This window comes from Microtus pennsylvanicus, chromosome 3 (genome assembly GCF_037038515.1).
Source record: "Microtus pennsylvanicus isolate mMicPen1 chromosome 3, mMicPen1.hap1, whole genome shotgun sequence".
Lineage (NCBI taxonomy): Eukaryota > Metazoa > Chordata > Mammalia > Rodentia > Cricetidae > Microtus > Microtus pennsylvanicus.
The window spans coordinates 37,563,480-37,580,925 of record NC_134581.1 but is presented as its reverse complement, the minus strand read 5'-3'; the positions used below and the strand labels follow the sequence as shown (position 1 = coordinate 37,580,925).

The following is a 17,446-nucleotide window of genomic DNA, read 5'->3' as shown; positions in this document are numbered from 1 at the left end:
CCAGTTTGTGACACTTATATACTCCTGGGTATAGGGATATTCATTTTAGTTTGGTGGATGAACCCATAGCCACACCCTTAAGGAAAACCTTGCCCAGAAGTCATCAACAGTCAATAGCTCCTCATTTACAGGTGTGGCTTCTTGAGACACACATCCATTATACAGTTAATTTCTGTCAGTTAACATATGTGTCATTGATTTTTACTTCATAAAATATGTGCTATACCCTTTCCTTTCCCCTGCTAATGAACATTGAAATGCTTCTACATTCTGGCTGTTTTAAACAGTGTTGCAAGAAAAGTATGTTTATATGTGTTTAAGTATGTGGGAAAAGAAAATTCGTCTGCATTAAAAACATCTCTGTACAAAAATTTAAATGCGTAGTCTGTATGCTCAAGTAATAAAGAGCAAGCAATAAATAATCTATGAATAGCTTTTCTTTAAATACATATTTCTGTTAGTTTATTGAGAGAATTAATTGGTTAATAGAAAAAATAAACTTTGTTTTGTAAATTAGAAACTCACAAAATCAGTGCCAGGTTCTTTCCTGATTTCTTTCTTTCTTTCTTTCTTTCTTTCTTTCTTTCTTTCTTTCTTTCTTTCTTTCTTTCTTTCTTTCTTTTTTTTGGTTTTTTGAGACAGGGTTTCTCTGTGGTTTTGGAGCCTGTCCTGGAACTATCTCTTCTAGACCAGGCTGGCCTCGAACTCACAGAGATCTGCTTGCCTCTGCCTCCTGAGTGCTGGGATTAAAGGCGTGCGCCACCACCGCCTGGCTTTCTGTTGTAGGAGCTTCGGGCTGCGTTCCTGCCGCCCAGCTCCCGCCACCAGCTAGCTTTACCCGAAATAACAACACACAAATTGTATTCTTTTAAACACTGCTTGGCCCATTATATCTAGCCTCTTCTAGGCTAATTCTCACATATTAATTTAGCCCATTTCTAATAATCTGTGTAGCACCGCTAGGTGCGCTTACCGGGAAAGATTCAGTATGTCTGACCTGGCAGCTTGCTTCATTGCGTCTGCCTCAGAGAGGGGAAGCATAGCATCTGCCCGGGAGAGGGGAGCATGGCCTCTGAGCTCACTTCCTCTTCCTCCCAGCATTCTGTTCTGTTTACTCCTCCCACCTATGTTTTAACCTATGAGGCCAAGCAGTTTCTTTATTACTTAACCAATGACTTTCCTCCATCATTTTCCCCTTTTCTGTTTAAACAAAAAGGAAAGGCTTTAACTTTAACAGCAAAATTACATATAACAAAACAGTTATCAAGTAAAAATTACAATATTTACATCTATTTTATCTTTATCATAACTAAGGAAAACTATAACTATAACTAACTATTCTTCTACTCCATCAAAGACTCCAGAAAGATACAATATTACCTAAGCAAACAAGAAATAAGCAACTTTCAAACTCTAGAAATGACAAAGACATATCGCTGCCTGGACAGTCACCCAAAGTTTCTCTGTACCGTTGGGGCATCCATCTTCAGCCTACAGGCTCATAGTACCCAGAGACATTTCCATGAAGCAGGAAATTTCAAAGTCAGTTTAGTCACTATCTGCTGTGTTCTGCAGAATGTCTTGCAGACTCTTTCATGAATCAGGAACTCCGAAAGATTATCTCACCTTTAGGCAAGTTCAGTAGTCCTCTCTCTGCGGGTTCTCTATGTTCAGTTTATACAATAGTCCAGGCAAGATCAGTTTCTTGCCCAAATGGCTATCAAACTCCATAAGGATCCTCTTCGATGACCATCTTCTTCTTGAAGTAGATTGGTGTTTCCAGGAGCAGACGTGTCTCATTGTCATGAAAAACCCTAATTTATTAAAACATTAAATAGCATATTCCGTAGTCTTTGAAAGATATGACAAATGCCGATCTAACTGAAATATATATCTATATATCTAGAAAATCTAAAATCCCCGTGTATTTTTTGGTTGCATTCTGGTATTGCATGGAGCTTGAGGGCAATAGTATCTTGCAGTCATTTTTTTTTTTCAGGGGCCAGTGGTTGCTACTGCATCTCATGTGCAAATATAAAAGACAATATTGGTTCTGTACTGAGTAGGTACCCACAATTGAGAAAGTTCCAGAAAGCTGGATGTGGCTGCACACATCTGCAGTCCCTCTACTTGGGAAATTTAGAAATGAGAATGGCTGTGAGTTCAAGGGCAGGCAGGGTTACATAATAAGACCTTCCAAAAACCTAATCAACATGCCAAGCAGAAATTCTAGAAACACTAGAAACCTACTCTTAACAATGAGGTCTAAATGGTTGTGGGATGTGGAAATGTGCCGGAAATGAATGAGTTATTCGATGGTTTGCCTACCTGCAGAAGCATGAGGCTGTGCCTCATGACTGAGATAACCTGAGTCTTTAGGGACAACTGTTTAATTCTTTTTTTTTTTTTTTTGGATCCATTTTTAAAATGTGTCCCTAAAGCAGAAAATAGTGTTTTGTGGAGAAACATGGGTACTCATGATTGTAACTGCACGAGTGATTGACAGGAGCTGGGTTGCAAATGTGGAAGAGTTTTAGGGATAACCCCATTTGTTATCTTGTGTTTGGTTCTTAGGTGTGTATCAAGCTAGTAGACAGAAAAACTCCGTGTCGAATTTCCCTTCTTCTTTCCCGTCTTCCCTGCCTGCCTTCCTTTGTTTGTGTGCCCCATGTGCTGCAGAGGCCAGATGAGGACCTCTTGGGACTGGGGTTACAGGTTATCAGCTGCCTCATGTATGTGCTGGGATTCAAAACCAGGCTCTCTAAAAGAGCATTAAGAGCTCTTAATCACCAACCCTCTCGCCCCTATTTTTTTCGGCAAGAACAGCGTTACTTAAACTAAAAATCAAAAATTATGAAAAGATCCACCAATTTATTGGTGCTTCTTTCTTACCAGTTTACAAACCAGTGTCCCATTTTAAATTGTCAGTTAACATAATTTTTTTGTACTTTAATTCTTATGCTAAGTGATTTTTCTCTTCCCAGCTCTCTATTGCTGATGTGTAGTGACTGTAATTCAGTTTTTAATTATTTTCTTCGCCAATTTCCTTTGTGTGAAGTTTACATATTGTACCTTGCTGTAGAAAATCCATTTGAAAATAAAATTCAAATTTAAATATTTATTATTTCTTGGAGAATTTTTTACATTGGATTTTTATTATATTCATCCCATCCATTATCCTTTTCTTTATCCACCTGCAATTTTACTCATGCAACCTACAACCTATGTCTTTTTTCTTATACAGTGGTAGGTGTATGGCTACCCGCTGGAACATGTGAGACCTCCTGGGGCCATACCCTTATAGAAAGCTAACTCTCCTTCAGCATCTATAACTTACCAATAGATCTTCAGCTATGGGTGGCACTGCATCCCCTCTCCTTGCTGGGGTTTTGTTTGATTTGAGCTTGCACAGATCTTTTGCATCACAATCATTGTGAGTGTGTATGTGCAGCTGTCCTGTTGTGCCTGGAAAGCATTGTTTCCTTTTGCCTACCACCTCTGGCTCTTAGTCTTTCAACCCCCCGAGCCTCGGGAGGAGGGCACTGTGACATAGATGTACATTTAGGCCTGGGAACTCTGCAGTCACTTGTTCTCTGCACCTTGACTAATTGTGGATCTCCGCTTTCATTACTAGTGATTGCAAAAGGAAGCTTTGTTGATGAGGTTTGGGAGATGCACTAATCTATGGGTATAATGAGACATCATTGGGAGTTGGCTCAGTGCTGTGCCACGTTAGCAGAGAAGTAATGTCTATGACTTGTCTAATCACTGGTTTGTGGCCCCGATAACTGTGCCATGTATGGGTTCCATCTTTTAACAGGCTTTACATCTAATTAGAAAGTGGTTGGTTACTCCCGTGCCATATGTGCCACTGATGCACCAGTCTGCATGTCTTGCCAGGCTTGTCACTTAGTTCATGGGGTTTACAACTGGGTAAGACTGAGTTTTACTTCATTCCTCTAGTAGCATACATGGCCTTCCCTTGTGAATGCTAGCCAGTAAGGATTAAGCTTCCAGGTTGGTACCTGCTTTATTTCTCCATGTTCTATGACTCAAATATGTGATATCTTCAGCAATAGTCTTGCCATCAGTTCTGGAGGGTAACTAAGAGCAGCAGTAATAATCTATAGAACTTGGGAGTTTATAGGACCTAACTAGCTAACGACTCTGAAAGAGGCAACCCATCCCTGACATTGGATTTTTATTGGTTAATGTCTTAGTTACAGTTTCTATTGCTTTAACGAAACACCAAGATCAAAAAACAAGTTGGGGAGGAAAGGGTTTTTTTTGACCCATACTTTCACGTTGCTCTTCAGCACTGGAGGAAGTCAGCACAGGGACTCAAGCAGGGCTGGAACCTGGAAGTAGGAGCTGATGTGGAGGCCATGGAGGGTTACTGCTTACTGATTTGCTTCCCCAAGCTTGCTCAGCTTGCTTTCTTAGAGAACCCAGGGCCACCAACCTATGGATAGTACCGCCCACCATGGGCTGGGCCCTCCCCATTGATCACTAATTGAGAAAATACCTACATCTGGATCTCACGGAGACATTTCCTCAACAGAGGCCCCTTCCTCTCTGATGACTCTAGCTAGTTGTCAAGTTGGTACACAAAACCAGCCAGTACAGTTAGCTTGTGGTGTCTAGTAGCGAGACAGTTTTCCCAGTGAAGTGTAGCTACATTTAAGTTGTTTTTATATATGAAACTTTTCATATTTTAGGAAGCTTCCTCAGTAGTTTTTCATGTCTTTTTCAGGAAGTCTTTAGTGTCTGCCATCTCTCCTTTTTTTTTTTTCATGTTCTCTTCTGAATCCCACCTCTTTTAACCCTTCCTATTCCATTATTCTCCCGTCCCCCAGTATATTGCTGTGTTCTTCCCTCCCTTGGAAGCCCCATTCCCCATGAACCCTTACTAATTTCTTGACCTCTGTATGGTACATTTACATAATGGAATATTATTCAACTGCTAAGAAAAATGACATTTGTAGGTGAGTGGATGGAGCTGGGAACAACCATTCTACGTGAGGAAACCCTGATTTGGAGCTACAGACCTCATGTGCTCTCTCTCATTTTGTGGATGATGGCTTTGAATCTTCAGATATGTCTGTGTATCATTTGGAATAACCAAAGAAATTCAAATGTTTTAAAGAAGAAGGAATAATTGTCAGTACCATTGATTTGGTAGCACTTTTGCTAACCTAGTAACATACTGATGATTGCATGGAAGAAGTTACTCCAAGAGTTACTGAGAAGATTAAACGGGCTGGATACATGGTTAAGTTTGCTGCCCTCTGTATTATGAAGGATCAATCCCGTGAAAGCGTTTCTTTGTCATGTTTATCAAGACTGGAAAATGTAATCAAGTTAACGGCAAGTCTTGCAAAGAGCGGATAGGTTCTGTTACATCACTGCCGCCTTTGCTGTGCATGCTTGGCAGCCATCTTGAGAAGCTCTCTAATTTGGCTCATGCAGAGAAGTTGGCAATATGGGATTTTTTTCTATTAAGTAGTTATTAAAAATTATTTCAGGAGCTCTCTCTCTCTCTTTCACTGTGTGTGTGTGTGTGTGTGTGTGTGTGTGTTTGTGTGTGTGTGAGACTCAGTTAAAGTAATTGTGTTGAAACCATGAAGAACTGAGTTGGATTGTCAGAATCCATGTAAAAATGTTGGGCATGGTGATGTGTGCTTGTTATTCCGACCTTGAAGCTCAGTGTGTTTATTATGTACAGTGGAACAAGGATGTGGGGTTATTGCATACGTATATACAGAGAGGCAGGGTTATTATGCACAGCTGAATAAAGAAACAAGTTTAGCTAATCTCAGTAGCATTAGTCTGTGTAGGGGAGTGGTTTCCAGGCTGTAAATACCAGGGTGTGTGTATAGAAAGTGTAAAGCCAGTAGACATTTTCTGTACACACATCAACGTTCACACTCGGACCAGAGAAAGGCTTTGTCATCCCTCCAAGCCTTACTTGGGGCAGGCTTTGGCACTCTCCTGTGACTGAGATATTGATCCTGGGCAGTCACTCAGGACTTTACTTGCTCCCTACAGAGGATCTATTGCCCCCTAATTTGGTCTTAATATGCCTTCTCCTGAATCAAATTCTCTCTATGATGAAAAGAAAGAGAGGGAAGGAGGGAGAGAGAGAGAGAGAAAGAGAATATATAAAGCATTGTTTGCCACGCTGTTCCTTAATTGCTAAACTAATGAGGCCTTATTGTTCTGGGTAATTTACTTAAGACAACAAAGCAGTCATTGCTGGCAACTTTTCAATGAAGATGTGCCAAGATTCCAGCCCATTCATGTAAGTATGCCAGCCTCAGGGTCCTTATTCCAGGGATTTGCTATTCACCAGCTGACAATTGATTTATAAGGCAGAGAGACAGGGTTCTTGCATGTTGGTCACTGACTCACAAGCAGAGTGGAATGTGTACTGGCTCCATGCCTTTTCTGCTGGCCTGAGACTTTGCTGCTAGAGCATGAAGTAATGGCAGAGGGCCAGGGTGCTATCTTTGGCCAGGTGTCCTCAGTGTGGTCTTGACCTTTGGTTAATTGCTCAGTAAGTAAAATATAGTACTACAGTCAAATATGTCTCTGTGTCTGCCCATTTTTCCATTTGTCCATTTATCCATCTGTCTGTGTGTCCATCCACCTATCTATTTTTCCATCCCTCCAGTAGGGGTTTAGACCATTAGTGAGTAAACTAGAGTTACTCTCTGAATTGGTTTTATACAGTTGGTCTTGGTATCATCCTCTGTAAAGGGACAGATAGTAAATATTTTAGGTGTAAGGCCACTTTGTCTCTGTTGAGCTGCTTAGCTCTGTTGTAGGGTAAAAATAACCATGTTCAATACATGAAGGACATGGCTGTAAGCCAAAAGACATGCTCTTTAAAAATAAATTGACTTATAAACTATAGTGTGCCAGTTTCTAAAAGTATTTGATGTGCTACTCTAATACTTTTTAGTTTTCTACTGCTGTTTTATGTCTTGGCTTTGTTGGCTTAATAATCATCTGCTTTGAGACTTACCTATCGGGACCTTGAGTACCAGCTTCAGAGTCCTCAGAGCTCAGAATTGGATGTCTATGGCAGGTGAGGATCTGAGGGTTAAAAAATTAACTCAAGTACATTACCTCTGCATGTTCTTTATTTTTTTGTGCGAGGGGAAAAAGTGAAGTGAAGGGGCGTGGAGAAGAATAAAAATAAGGGGAAGAACAAGGAGAAGAAAGGAGAGTAAGGGGAAAAAGTAGAAGTAGTGAGGAGAAGGAGGAGGAAGAGGAAGAGGAGGAGGAGGAGAAGGAGGAGTAAGGACTGATCTCCACTAGGTTTCTAGTTTTTTGCAGACGTAGTTAGGGAAATTCCATAGGCAAGGACAATGAGAAAATACATATCGAAATCACAAAAAGGGGCAGGTAGAACCTGACAAAGCAGAGTACTCCAGAGTAGGTGGCCCGACCTAGGAAAGATGTAGCATTCAAGGGGAAGTATCTGACATTCCAAACCATTAGATAAAGTTACTACACATCCCTGAATTCTGGATTCACCCATTCTCCTCATCTGATCTCTTTTATGATAACCAGTTTTGGGGACGCCCAGATCTGTTTATTAGCAAAGGTGGGGCACGCTGCCTTCCAGCTCAGTGCCTGTCTTCTATAGACATTTCTATGTGGTCTGTTAGCAGGTAATTTTGTGGGATTAACTCTGAAAATTTGACTGTTAGAGCAAAGAGTGAATGCCATCCCTCCAAGGCCTCCTGGTGTGGGGGAATGGAGCAAGGTTACTCCAATGCCCGCGCAGAAGTCATACTGTTGAGGTGTTTTGAGAAGAATCCCATTTTGAAGGGAAGCATCATGGCCTCACAAGGTTTCCACAGATACTACCACAACTTTTCCAAAAGATAAGTGTTCCCGCAGCTCTGCAAAATGGGTTATCCCACGTGGACGTGAACGTATACACTTCCCGTGGTTCTGCCTATTGGTCTGTCAGCTGTGTATAGTCTTGGGGGCCCCAACATCTCCCCTTCTTTTGTCTAGTAAATGCAGGATGTGTATATGTCTTTGGGCAATGAAAAAAAATTTTCTTTTACTAAATTAATAGCCAATAATCTATTGATGGCAAGCTGAGAACTAGTTCGGCCGTCTTGCCAATGAGTTGTATATGATTTTAAAATATCTCATCTATAGTGAAATCTGTAATATATCTCAGGTTTGTTATTATTTGTGGTCTGTGCTGAAATCCATGTTGTAGAAAAAGCAAAGAGACTCATTTTTGAGTCAGAATGAAGCTTTTGAAAACCTAAAAATAATTTTGGTTAAAAGCAGTAATATCCCCTTTCTTGTGTAGAAGGCTATATGTATATAAATTAAAGAGATGTCTCCATTAAGACCAAAAGAATTTTTTAGTTTTACATAAAAAATATTGGAGGCCGGGCGGTGGTGGCGCACGCCTTTAATCCCAGCACTTGGGAGGCAGAGGCAGGCGGATCTCTGTGAGTTCGAGGCCAGCCTGGTCTACAAGAGCTAGTTCCAGGACAGGAACCAAAAGGTACAGAGAAACCCTGTCTCGAAAAGTCCCCCCCAAAAAAATATTGGGCAAGGTGAGGGAAGCTGGGATAATATAAAAATATTGAAAGGGAATATAGAATATTAATTTTGTGGCTAAAGCAGTAGATCTACTCATAACTTTATAGGGGCAATGATTATAGATGTTAAATTTTTGAAATTAATTTTGGAAATCAGTAACTTCGGGAATTTACCCTGTGTTTTTAGTAGATAAAGGAGGGCAATTGACTCCAAAGTATATATAATTAGAATAAAGCTTTTGCAGAAACTAGAACAAGGCATAGTTTTGCTTATAACAAGTTATTTATATCAGTAATAATATGTTTATAAATATGCATAAACATATATATAAGAGAATATATTCGAAGATTGCTTGAATGTATTTGAATAATTTAATAAGATTAGTCATAACTTGTATTTTTAACTAATAATAGCTTATAAATTAAGTAGAAAAGTTTTTAGCTTATAAATCAAATAAGATTTTTTATTAATAAGTTGTATAGTTTACAGTTAAAGTAAATTTATGTTTTAAGTTTATTAATAATTACATATATTTATATATACCATATATATTATATGACTATATTATATATCTAATATATTGTTATAGTAATTAAATAAATTATCCAAATAGTTGTTTAGATAATTAATCATTAGACTTATTTTTAATAGTTTATGATTTAAGTAAGGTTTTTGTTAACAGTTTATAAGTTAATTGCCTTATAAACTTGGAATTTTATGTTTTATCTCTGTTAAATTTAGCTTAAAAGGTAATAATGAAGTTATTTTAATATGGAAACAAATTAAGTTATTACCCAAAATACAATATGTAAGAAGATTGGTAGTTATGAATTCTTTATAATGTATCTTGTGCTAAATCAGGCACAATAAAGAGACCCAAAACAACTCCTTTATAGGTAAAGAAAAGGGAAAAAAATGTATTTTAAACTGTTATGAGGATAGCAGATTACATGTGAGCTCAGACATTTTTAAAATCAGTTTAAAAGGACAGATACTTTGTGGCTATATTTTTATCTATATCTGTAGGGTAGATGGTGTTTATCATGAAGACAATTAGACAGCTGGAGAAATGTTTCTAGTGTTCGGATGAGAGATTTTTAGAGTTAAGAATTAAGAGGGTAGGATTTACATCTTAAAGCAAGCAACAGCATGCCTTTTCTTGGCTGGCCTGAGACATGCAGGCTGCTGAATCTGAGACAGACAGTAAAGAGTTAGAGGCAGAGACACAGAGCTAATTAGTAAGCGTTATAGAGGGAGATTTGTTCAATTTCCTTGAGTGTCTCCAATCCAACTGAAAAATCCTGTAGAGTTTTTTTTTTTTTTTTTTTTTTGTGAACAAACCAGGAGTGGAACTAGCCTTATCTGTAAAGAGAGAAAGGCAATAGGAAGTGTAGCAATAGGAAGAAAATTTGTAGGAATGCTTTATGGAATATTGAGAAATCATCATTTGAATCTTTTAAAGCAGCTGAAATAGTCTGTCCAGGCAGCCTCACATTGTAAGCCTGTCAGGGAAACTTGGTTTGTTATTTAAATGAGAAGCAACAGTAATAGGTGACAGTTTTAGAGTTTTAGAGCAAAATTGAACCATTTAGCCTTCAGGCGGCATAGTAAAGACAGCCGCTTGGAATAGGCAGGAATCCGAACAGCTAACCCTCAAGGCTGGGGGAGAGTGTGGCGAAAACATTATTGGCCCTTGCCTAGTTCTCAGGCCATCTTGTTAAATGGTTAATTAGAAGTAACAAGCAACACCAATTAGGAGTGTAGCATTTCGCCATCTTTCTATCAGACCCCCCCCCCCCCAGTAAAATAGCAGTGGGTTTTTTTTTTTTTTTGTCTGAGAGTTTGACTTAAAGTTATATCCTCCAAGGTAAAATTTTCTATGCCTGATTTGTCAATATTGTCTCTTGAATTGTTAATCTGAACAATTGCCTGTTGCATTATAGATGTTTGACTTTTAGTAAGAGAGAAAGTTACATGGAGAGAACATATAAAGAGGAGTAGGAAAATTTTTTTTAGGATTATTTATTTATTATGTATACAGTGTTCTGTCTGTATTTGTGCCTGCAGTCAGGAAGAAGGCAACAGATCTCATTACATATGGTTGTGAGCCACCATGTGGTTGCTGGGAATTGAACTCAGGACCTTTGGAAGAACAGCCAGTACTTTTAAGCTCTGAGCCATCTCTCCAGCCCCGAAAATTTTTTTTTACTCCAACACTTACCTATAAAAGAGTTAATAAATATTTGATATCTTGTTATTTATTTAGTTATATTAATCCTTTAAAGACTGCGTGACTCTCTTAGGTTCCGGTTACTGATATGTGATTGGATTGGAAACAGTACAAATACACACACAGGAGATGACAATCCTCAGTACTGTATCAGTGGTTAACACTACTCAGTTTAACAGTTTTTAAAACTTAAAATATGGCTTGAAAACTATATTGGCTGGAAAAGATGATCAGTATATATTGCTAAGAAAATAATAGAATATGAATGTGGAATTTTTTTTAGTGATATGTACAGTGTGAATCTGTTTGTGAAAGTAGAAAGGCAAGGTGTTTGCATGTGTGTGTGTGTACTTGCGTACTGCCAATATCAAAAAAGATCCTAAGTCAGACTTCTGAGTTTCCAAACAGATGATGTCAACTCATGTAATGTAAGTAGAAAACATCTATTGAAGGAGTTTTGAGTAGCACCTTGTGCTCTGAAGTGGTTGGTAACCATGCTGAAAGGCTGTGTGTCTGGCGGCCATTGTCAACGTAGTGCTTTCTGCAGAGGTGCCTTAGCAGCCCTGCTTGTGTGCTGCACTGCAGTAATTTTATTGAGGCCACTGAGCCTGCAGGAAGGACTTTAGAATTATTCCGAACACTTGCTATTCATTCATTTCTTCAGCTTCCAAATTAGAATCTATAGATCGGCAGAGAGTTTTGTGATATAGCTGCAAGGGAAGCTGGGGTTAGGGGAGGAGGCTTGGGTAACTCAGGAATCTGCCTCTTAATAAGCGGAAGAGAATCAAATATGGAAAGAGAATCAAATCCAGGGGGGGATGGGTGCAGTATATTGGAGACATCAGGAAATTGTTAGCATTGACGGCAGACGCAAGGTTGTATTTCATTTTCTCCTTTTTGCTCTTTGCATGCAGAGCAGAAGCACACAGATCTTAATGCGGCTAGGGGTGGGGTGAGAAAGGAGAGCAGCAGTTTTCCCTAGCGCTCCTACCACACTGCTGCCTTCACAGAAGAACCTCAGAGCGTCTAAGCTGGGCAGATTTGTCAAATCCCTACTTAATTTCATTTGAAAATTCACCTGACAATTTCTCATGCTTGATTACGTAGAAAAATGATAGAATTGTTTCCCCTGGGACAGTGGATTAGTCTTCTCTCTTTGGCCTACTGAAACTGATTTGCTTAATCTTTGTGAGGTCTGTAGGGTGTTGGTCGCTTATGGGTAACATTGTTCATCGATGCATAGTACAAAAATGAAACACAAGTTTAATCCTACTTTGTTGTTCCCCCTCCCATGTTTCAAAGGCTGATCTGAGAGTTTAAGGCTCTCCAATAGGGTGTTGGCAGATTTGGTAATCATTTTTAAGATTCTTTTAAAGTTAACTTTTACATTATTCCATGTGTGCATGACACAATATGTGGGTGGAGGTCCAGGTGCTTTTCTTCGCCCATCTTTATGTGGATCATGGGGATTGAACTCGGGTCGCCCGGCTTGTGCTGCAAGACCTGTCATATGCTGAGCTGTTCCACTGGACCCACACTATGCGCATTTTAAAAATATCAGTTTTAAATTTAAGTGCAAGAAGTACAAAATGCAGAAAATCCCATCCACCACAGTCCATCCATTTTCCTTTGCCATCATCTTACCATTGAATGCTAAATTCTTATACTTAGCCAGTACTGATGAGTTAAGTTGGTCTAAAACATGCACCATTAAGATTTATTCAGTTTCAGCTGGGAGGTGGTGGCTCACATCTTCAGTCCCAGCACTCAGGAGGCAGAGGCAGGTGGATCTCTGAGTTTGACCCAGCTTGGTCTACAGAGTGAGTTCTAGGATGGCCAGAGCTATTAAACAGAGAAACCCTGTCTCCACAACCCCCTCCCCCCCCAAATACTAGATTTTTGTCAATAAGATATATTCATTTTCTAACTGTAGTCTTTCATGTTGCAGGGTAGGTGCCATATTTTATAAATTGCATATATTTGTCTGTGTAGTGATATCATGGAACTATATAATAAATTTATATTTTAAATGAAGCTTTCAGCAATGAGAACCTGTTACGGCGAGATTCCTACAGTCTTTAAGACACAAGTGTCATGTGAGGAGCATTAACTAACTTTTGTTTTTCCTCTCTTATGTATTTAGTGGAACAGGTCCCGGTCGAACCCTACAAGATCCCCCTGTCTCAGGCTGAAGTCATCCAGGAGGGCAGTGATGTGACTCTCGTTGCCTGGGGCACTCAGGTCAGTAACCCTGACCACCCACGGATCCCACACTGTCCTGGGGCACCCGCGGAGCCCACACTGTCCTGGGGCACCCGCGGAGCCCATACTGTGCTGGGGCACTTTGGTTTGTGATTCCGGTGTGTTCTCTCTGTCTCTCTGATGAAGTTAGTCTCTTCGTGAGGATGATGCTCATCCTTACCTCCAATATTAGTAAGGTGTAACTGACAGATAAGAATGCTTCAAGGTGGACAGCATGGTGATTTCACATAGGCCTGTGCTGCCAAGTGATGACTTAATTAATTAACAGTTCTTTACTGCAGTGTATGTGTGTGTGTGTGTGAGAGAGAGAGAGAGAGAGAGAGTGTGTGTGTGTGTGTGTGTGTGTGTACAGGCTGAGACATATGATCTTCTCTGAGCAAATTTAAAGTAAATGAGCCAACTTTTTAAAAATTTTTAAAATTTTGGTTTTTAGAAACAGGGTTTCTCTGTAGCTTTGGAGCCTGATCTGGAACTAGCTCTTGTAGATCAGTCTGGCCTCGAACTCACAGAGATCTGCCTGCCTCTGCCTCCTGAGTGCTGAGATTAAAGGCGTGCACCACCACCATCTGGCTCCAACTTTTCTTTTAAAGCAGGGTTTAACTTATTTTTATTTTTGGTTAATTTTTTATGTTTACAGTTTCGTACAAGTATATAACGCTTTGTGACTGCTCTCATTCCCTAACCCTCTCTTATGTCTCCTTCATCCTATTGCTACCCCTCCCCCCTTATGCTGCTCGGTCTCATTCTTTGACTTATGACCTTTGACTTATGACCTTTGACTTTGTTCTGTCACCCACAAATTTAGTTTCACCACAGGGACATCTGTGTGTACAGTGGGTTGGAACTATCCATTGGATCCTAGTGGGTTCACCAGTCTGAAAGCAGAGATTCCTCCTCCCCATAAATCTGTCAGTAGAAATAGTTCCACAGAGAGATCCCCTAAACTCTTCATGCATTCATGGCCGGCCCTTGATAGACCAAGTGCAGCCATCCACAGCTGTTCAAGTTCATGGTTTTAATAGGGGGGTCTTGCTTAGAAGGTGGCGTTTTTACACCCTTCTCTCCATATTCCAGCTCTTTCTGCCCCCTTCCACATTAGCCCTGAGTGTTAGAGATGGAACGTCTTACTAAAGGCTGAACACCCACCTATCACTTATCTTCTGGACCTTGAGTGGCCATGACTGTCTTTAAACAGACTCTTAATGTTGCTCAGGTCAGGCCTTGAACTTGCTCTGCAGCTGATGTCCACGGGATGGCACTTCTGATCCTCTTGCCTATCCCTCCCACGTGCTGGGATTACAGGCTCTCACCATCATCGTGTTCAGTCCATAAAGAGCACAGTTTTCTTAGCTTCGTCTCTATGCTGCACACTCGTTCCTCGGAATTTACTCATCTTGTGACTAGAAGATGTAGTAATGCCTTCTGGGTGGAGGGGAGGTGCCTGTTCAGTCCCGTGGAGATTCTAAATGGGTGCACACAGCTGTGTACGTTATGAACACCTTTGCGGCTCATATTGCATGTTGCCTCGATAGCTTTCTTACCTTGTCTTTTGCTCCCTCTCACGAGTGTTTGCTGGCCTGTGGACCCCCCCTCTCGAATGACCCAATGACAGAATTACGTATCTTTCTCTTTCCTAGTGATAGTTTCATTTGACTTCTTCCAGCTGTTGCAGCAGGGCTTGGTGTCATAATTCTCTACTTCCAAATCAACTTTCCCTCTTTGTTTTTTTTTTTTTTTTTTTAAACTGGTTGACAGCCACCACATAGGATACTGAGGATTGAGCCCAGGTGTTCTGCAAGAACAGCAAGTGCTCTCAACCACTGAGCCTTCTCTCTGGTCCTGTTCTAGTTCCTAAATCTGCCCCATACTTCTTACTTGGTGTGGGTACTGGTTACTTTGTCTATGAAATCTTTTTGTCTTTAGCTTTTGATTGACTTTCTTTTTCTTTTTAATTTCTTTAGCTGTTTGTTTATTTTTAGAACTCTTTTGCTGTTTTCTTCTTTAAGTGCTGGTGGTCTTGTGGGTTTTCTTTCTGTTATGCTCCCTAGCCAACCTGCCTTAGCCTCAGCTTTTACTAGCTTTTTTCTAACTGATTTCTAGATATTTTCCCTTGATTGTCTTTGTGACATGGGGATCAGCATACCTAAAACACATTTCGGAATTCTGCCAGCTTCAGAGAGTATCATTATGAATGATGCTGACATCCACCTAGACTTCCAGGGCTGAATTCTTTTAGTTATTCTCTGTGTATTTCCCCTCATTTTCAGGTTCACGTCATCCGGGAGGTGGCTTCCATGGCACGAGAAAAGCTTGGAGTGTCTTGTGAAATCATTGATCTGCGGACGATCACACCTTGGGATATGGATACAGTTTGCAAGGTATAAATATGTAACTGATGCACTGTCATTTCCTTAAGGCCCTATGTCAAGTTTTTTGAATATTTACAAAGAACCATTTTGGAATCATGAGTTGCATGGGCGTTTTCTACTAGTTTCAAACTTTCGCACCTGAGATGTGAGTGGAAATAGGTGCTGCCTAATGAAATGAGTTTGATGTTCAACCAACCAGATACCGGTAGTCTATCTTCACCTTCCATGGTTTCCTCTGTTTAAAATAGCTCAATATTGTTCTTGTAGGCAATTCAGATTGGATCTTTGAGAAACAGAGTGGTGCAGAGAGGGGGTATCAGGAGTCACCTGTGCAGTTAAGGTCTCATTGGCTAGGTGCAGCAAGCTGGGTTTGAGCCAGTAAGGTAAATAGTTTAGCTCTATTTTCAAAGTCTTTTCTCTGTAATAAAGCACATTATTATTGAGGAAATAGTTATATAGCTCTAGTTATATCCCTTTGATCCTGTGGACCACAGGTTGAATATTATATTGTATAACTATGGCTATTCTGAATTAGAGTTTCTGTCCTGATGTTTAGGTTGCTGATGCCCTTATTAGTAAGTAAGTTCACCCAGTTGTCTTTGAAGAACAGAGCTGAGTTTTCAGATACTTTATAATGGGTATCCTATACACTGACTTCTGCGTGGCTTATCCCTCCAACATTGCGTCCTTTTTCAATTTTTGAGATTCCCTTTCTTCTCTCCTAATCCTCCCACATAACCCTCTTTGCTCTCTTTTAAATTCATGGCCTCTTTTTTCATTAATTATTGTTGCATACAAATATGTATACGTATATACATATATAGTCCCAAACATATAAATACAACTTCCTCAGTCTGTATAATGTTCCTTGTATATATGTTTCAGTTGGATTACTCTTCTGTGGGGAAGACCATTTCTCCCACTCATCATATTCTTTAGTTGCCTATTTCCTCGTCTTGGGTTGAAGCCTCTTGGGTTTTCTTTCATCCTCATTTGCATGTCTATTGTCCTTCTTCAGCTCACTTTTGGTCTGCCATGTTAGGGAGATTTTATAGGTGTAGCTGCTGACACTACTGGAAGACACAATCTTATAACATACTCCCTGATCCTCTCTATGGCTCTTACAATCTTTCTGTTACCTCCCTACCCCCCCATCCCCCCCACCGAATTTAGGTGTGGGAGTTGGTTTATCTCTGCTTCTGTTGGGACTCAGCTCCACAACTCTGCATTTTGATTGGCTGTAGTTATATGTAATGGTCTCTGTTAGGATTTAGTGGCAGAATACCTTGATGAGCTGGGGCCAAGGTGTGTTTCAAGGAGATAACACCAAGCAGTGTGATCATGTGAGAGGCTTATTGGGGTAGAGCAGAGTGAAAGACCATCTTGGAGTGGGGACATGAGAGACAGATAGACAGAGACTAGAAGACAGAGAAGGAGCAAGAGAATCATCTAGGATGGCAAAGACCTTTGTAAGAGCTGGTGACAAGTGATGACGTAGCTGCTGTGTGGTTGATTCCCTGAGGACAGCCTGGGGGAGCATCTGCTTTCTAATGGTCTCCATCTATTGCAAAGAGAAATTTCCTTTATGAGGGGTAGGGCTACATTTTTCTATATGTTTAAGGACAAATATTTAGGATGTAGTTAGGGATTATGCTGATTTTGTAAAGTGGTGGTTGTAGGTTCTTCTCCAAGAGGCATGACTTCACTAGCCCTGGGTAATTGGCTAGGTTCCTAGTACCAGGCACGGTTTCCTTCTGGTTGAGTTGGCCTTTAGTCCAATCAGAAGAGCCGTTGGTTACCGCCAAGGCATGTGAGCCTATACTACACCCTCAGAGCTATCACTCTACACTGATTGTTGTTGTGGTTCATAGGTATCATAGCTGGGTTGATGGTTGGTTGCTTCTTCCTTTGGAAGAGTGCATGGTGCCTCCTGGTGCCATGAAAGCCAGTCTTCGAGGAGAAGACATTTGGGTCAGTTTCAGCTCAGGGGCCTCTGGACTCTGTT

The 17,446-nt window shown here is 40.3% G+C and overlaps 1 protein-coding gene across 2 annotated transcripts in view; it reads left to right on the top strand.

Annotated features, from left to right (window-relative positions):
* Positions 1-17,446, top strand: part of Bckdhb (branched chain keto acid dehydrogenase E1 subunit beta) — a 173,740-nt gene that overhangs the window by 50,160 nt on the left and 106,134 nt on the right. For both annotated transcript variants that reach the window (XM_075965099.1, XM_075965100.1), the window contains exons 7-8: positions 12,954-13,051; positions 15,340-15,450. In XM_075965099.1, the coding sequence (XP_075821214.1) occupies positions 12,954-13,051; positions 15,340-15,450 (209 nt within the window). The remainder of the gene's footprint in view (positions 1-12,953; positions 13,052-15,339; positions 15,451-17,446) is intronic.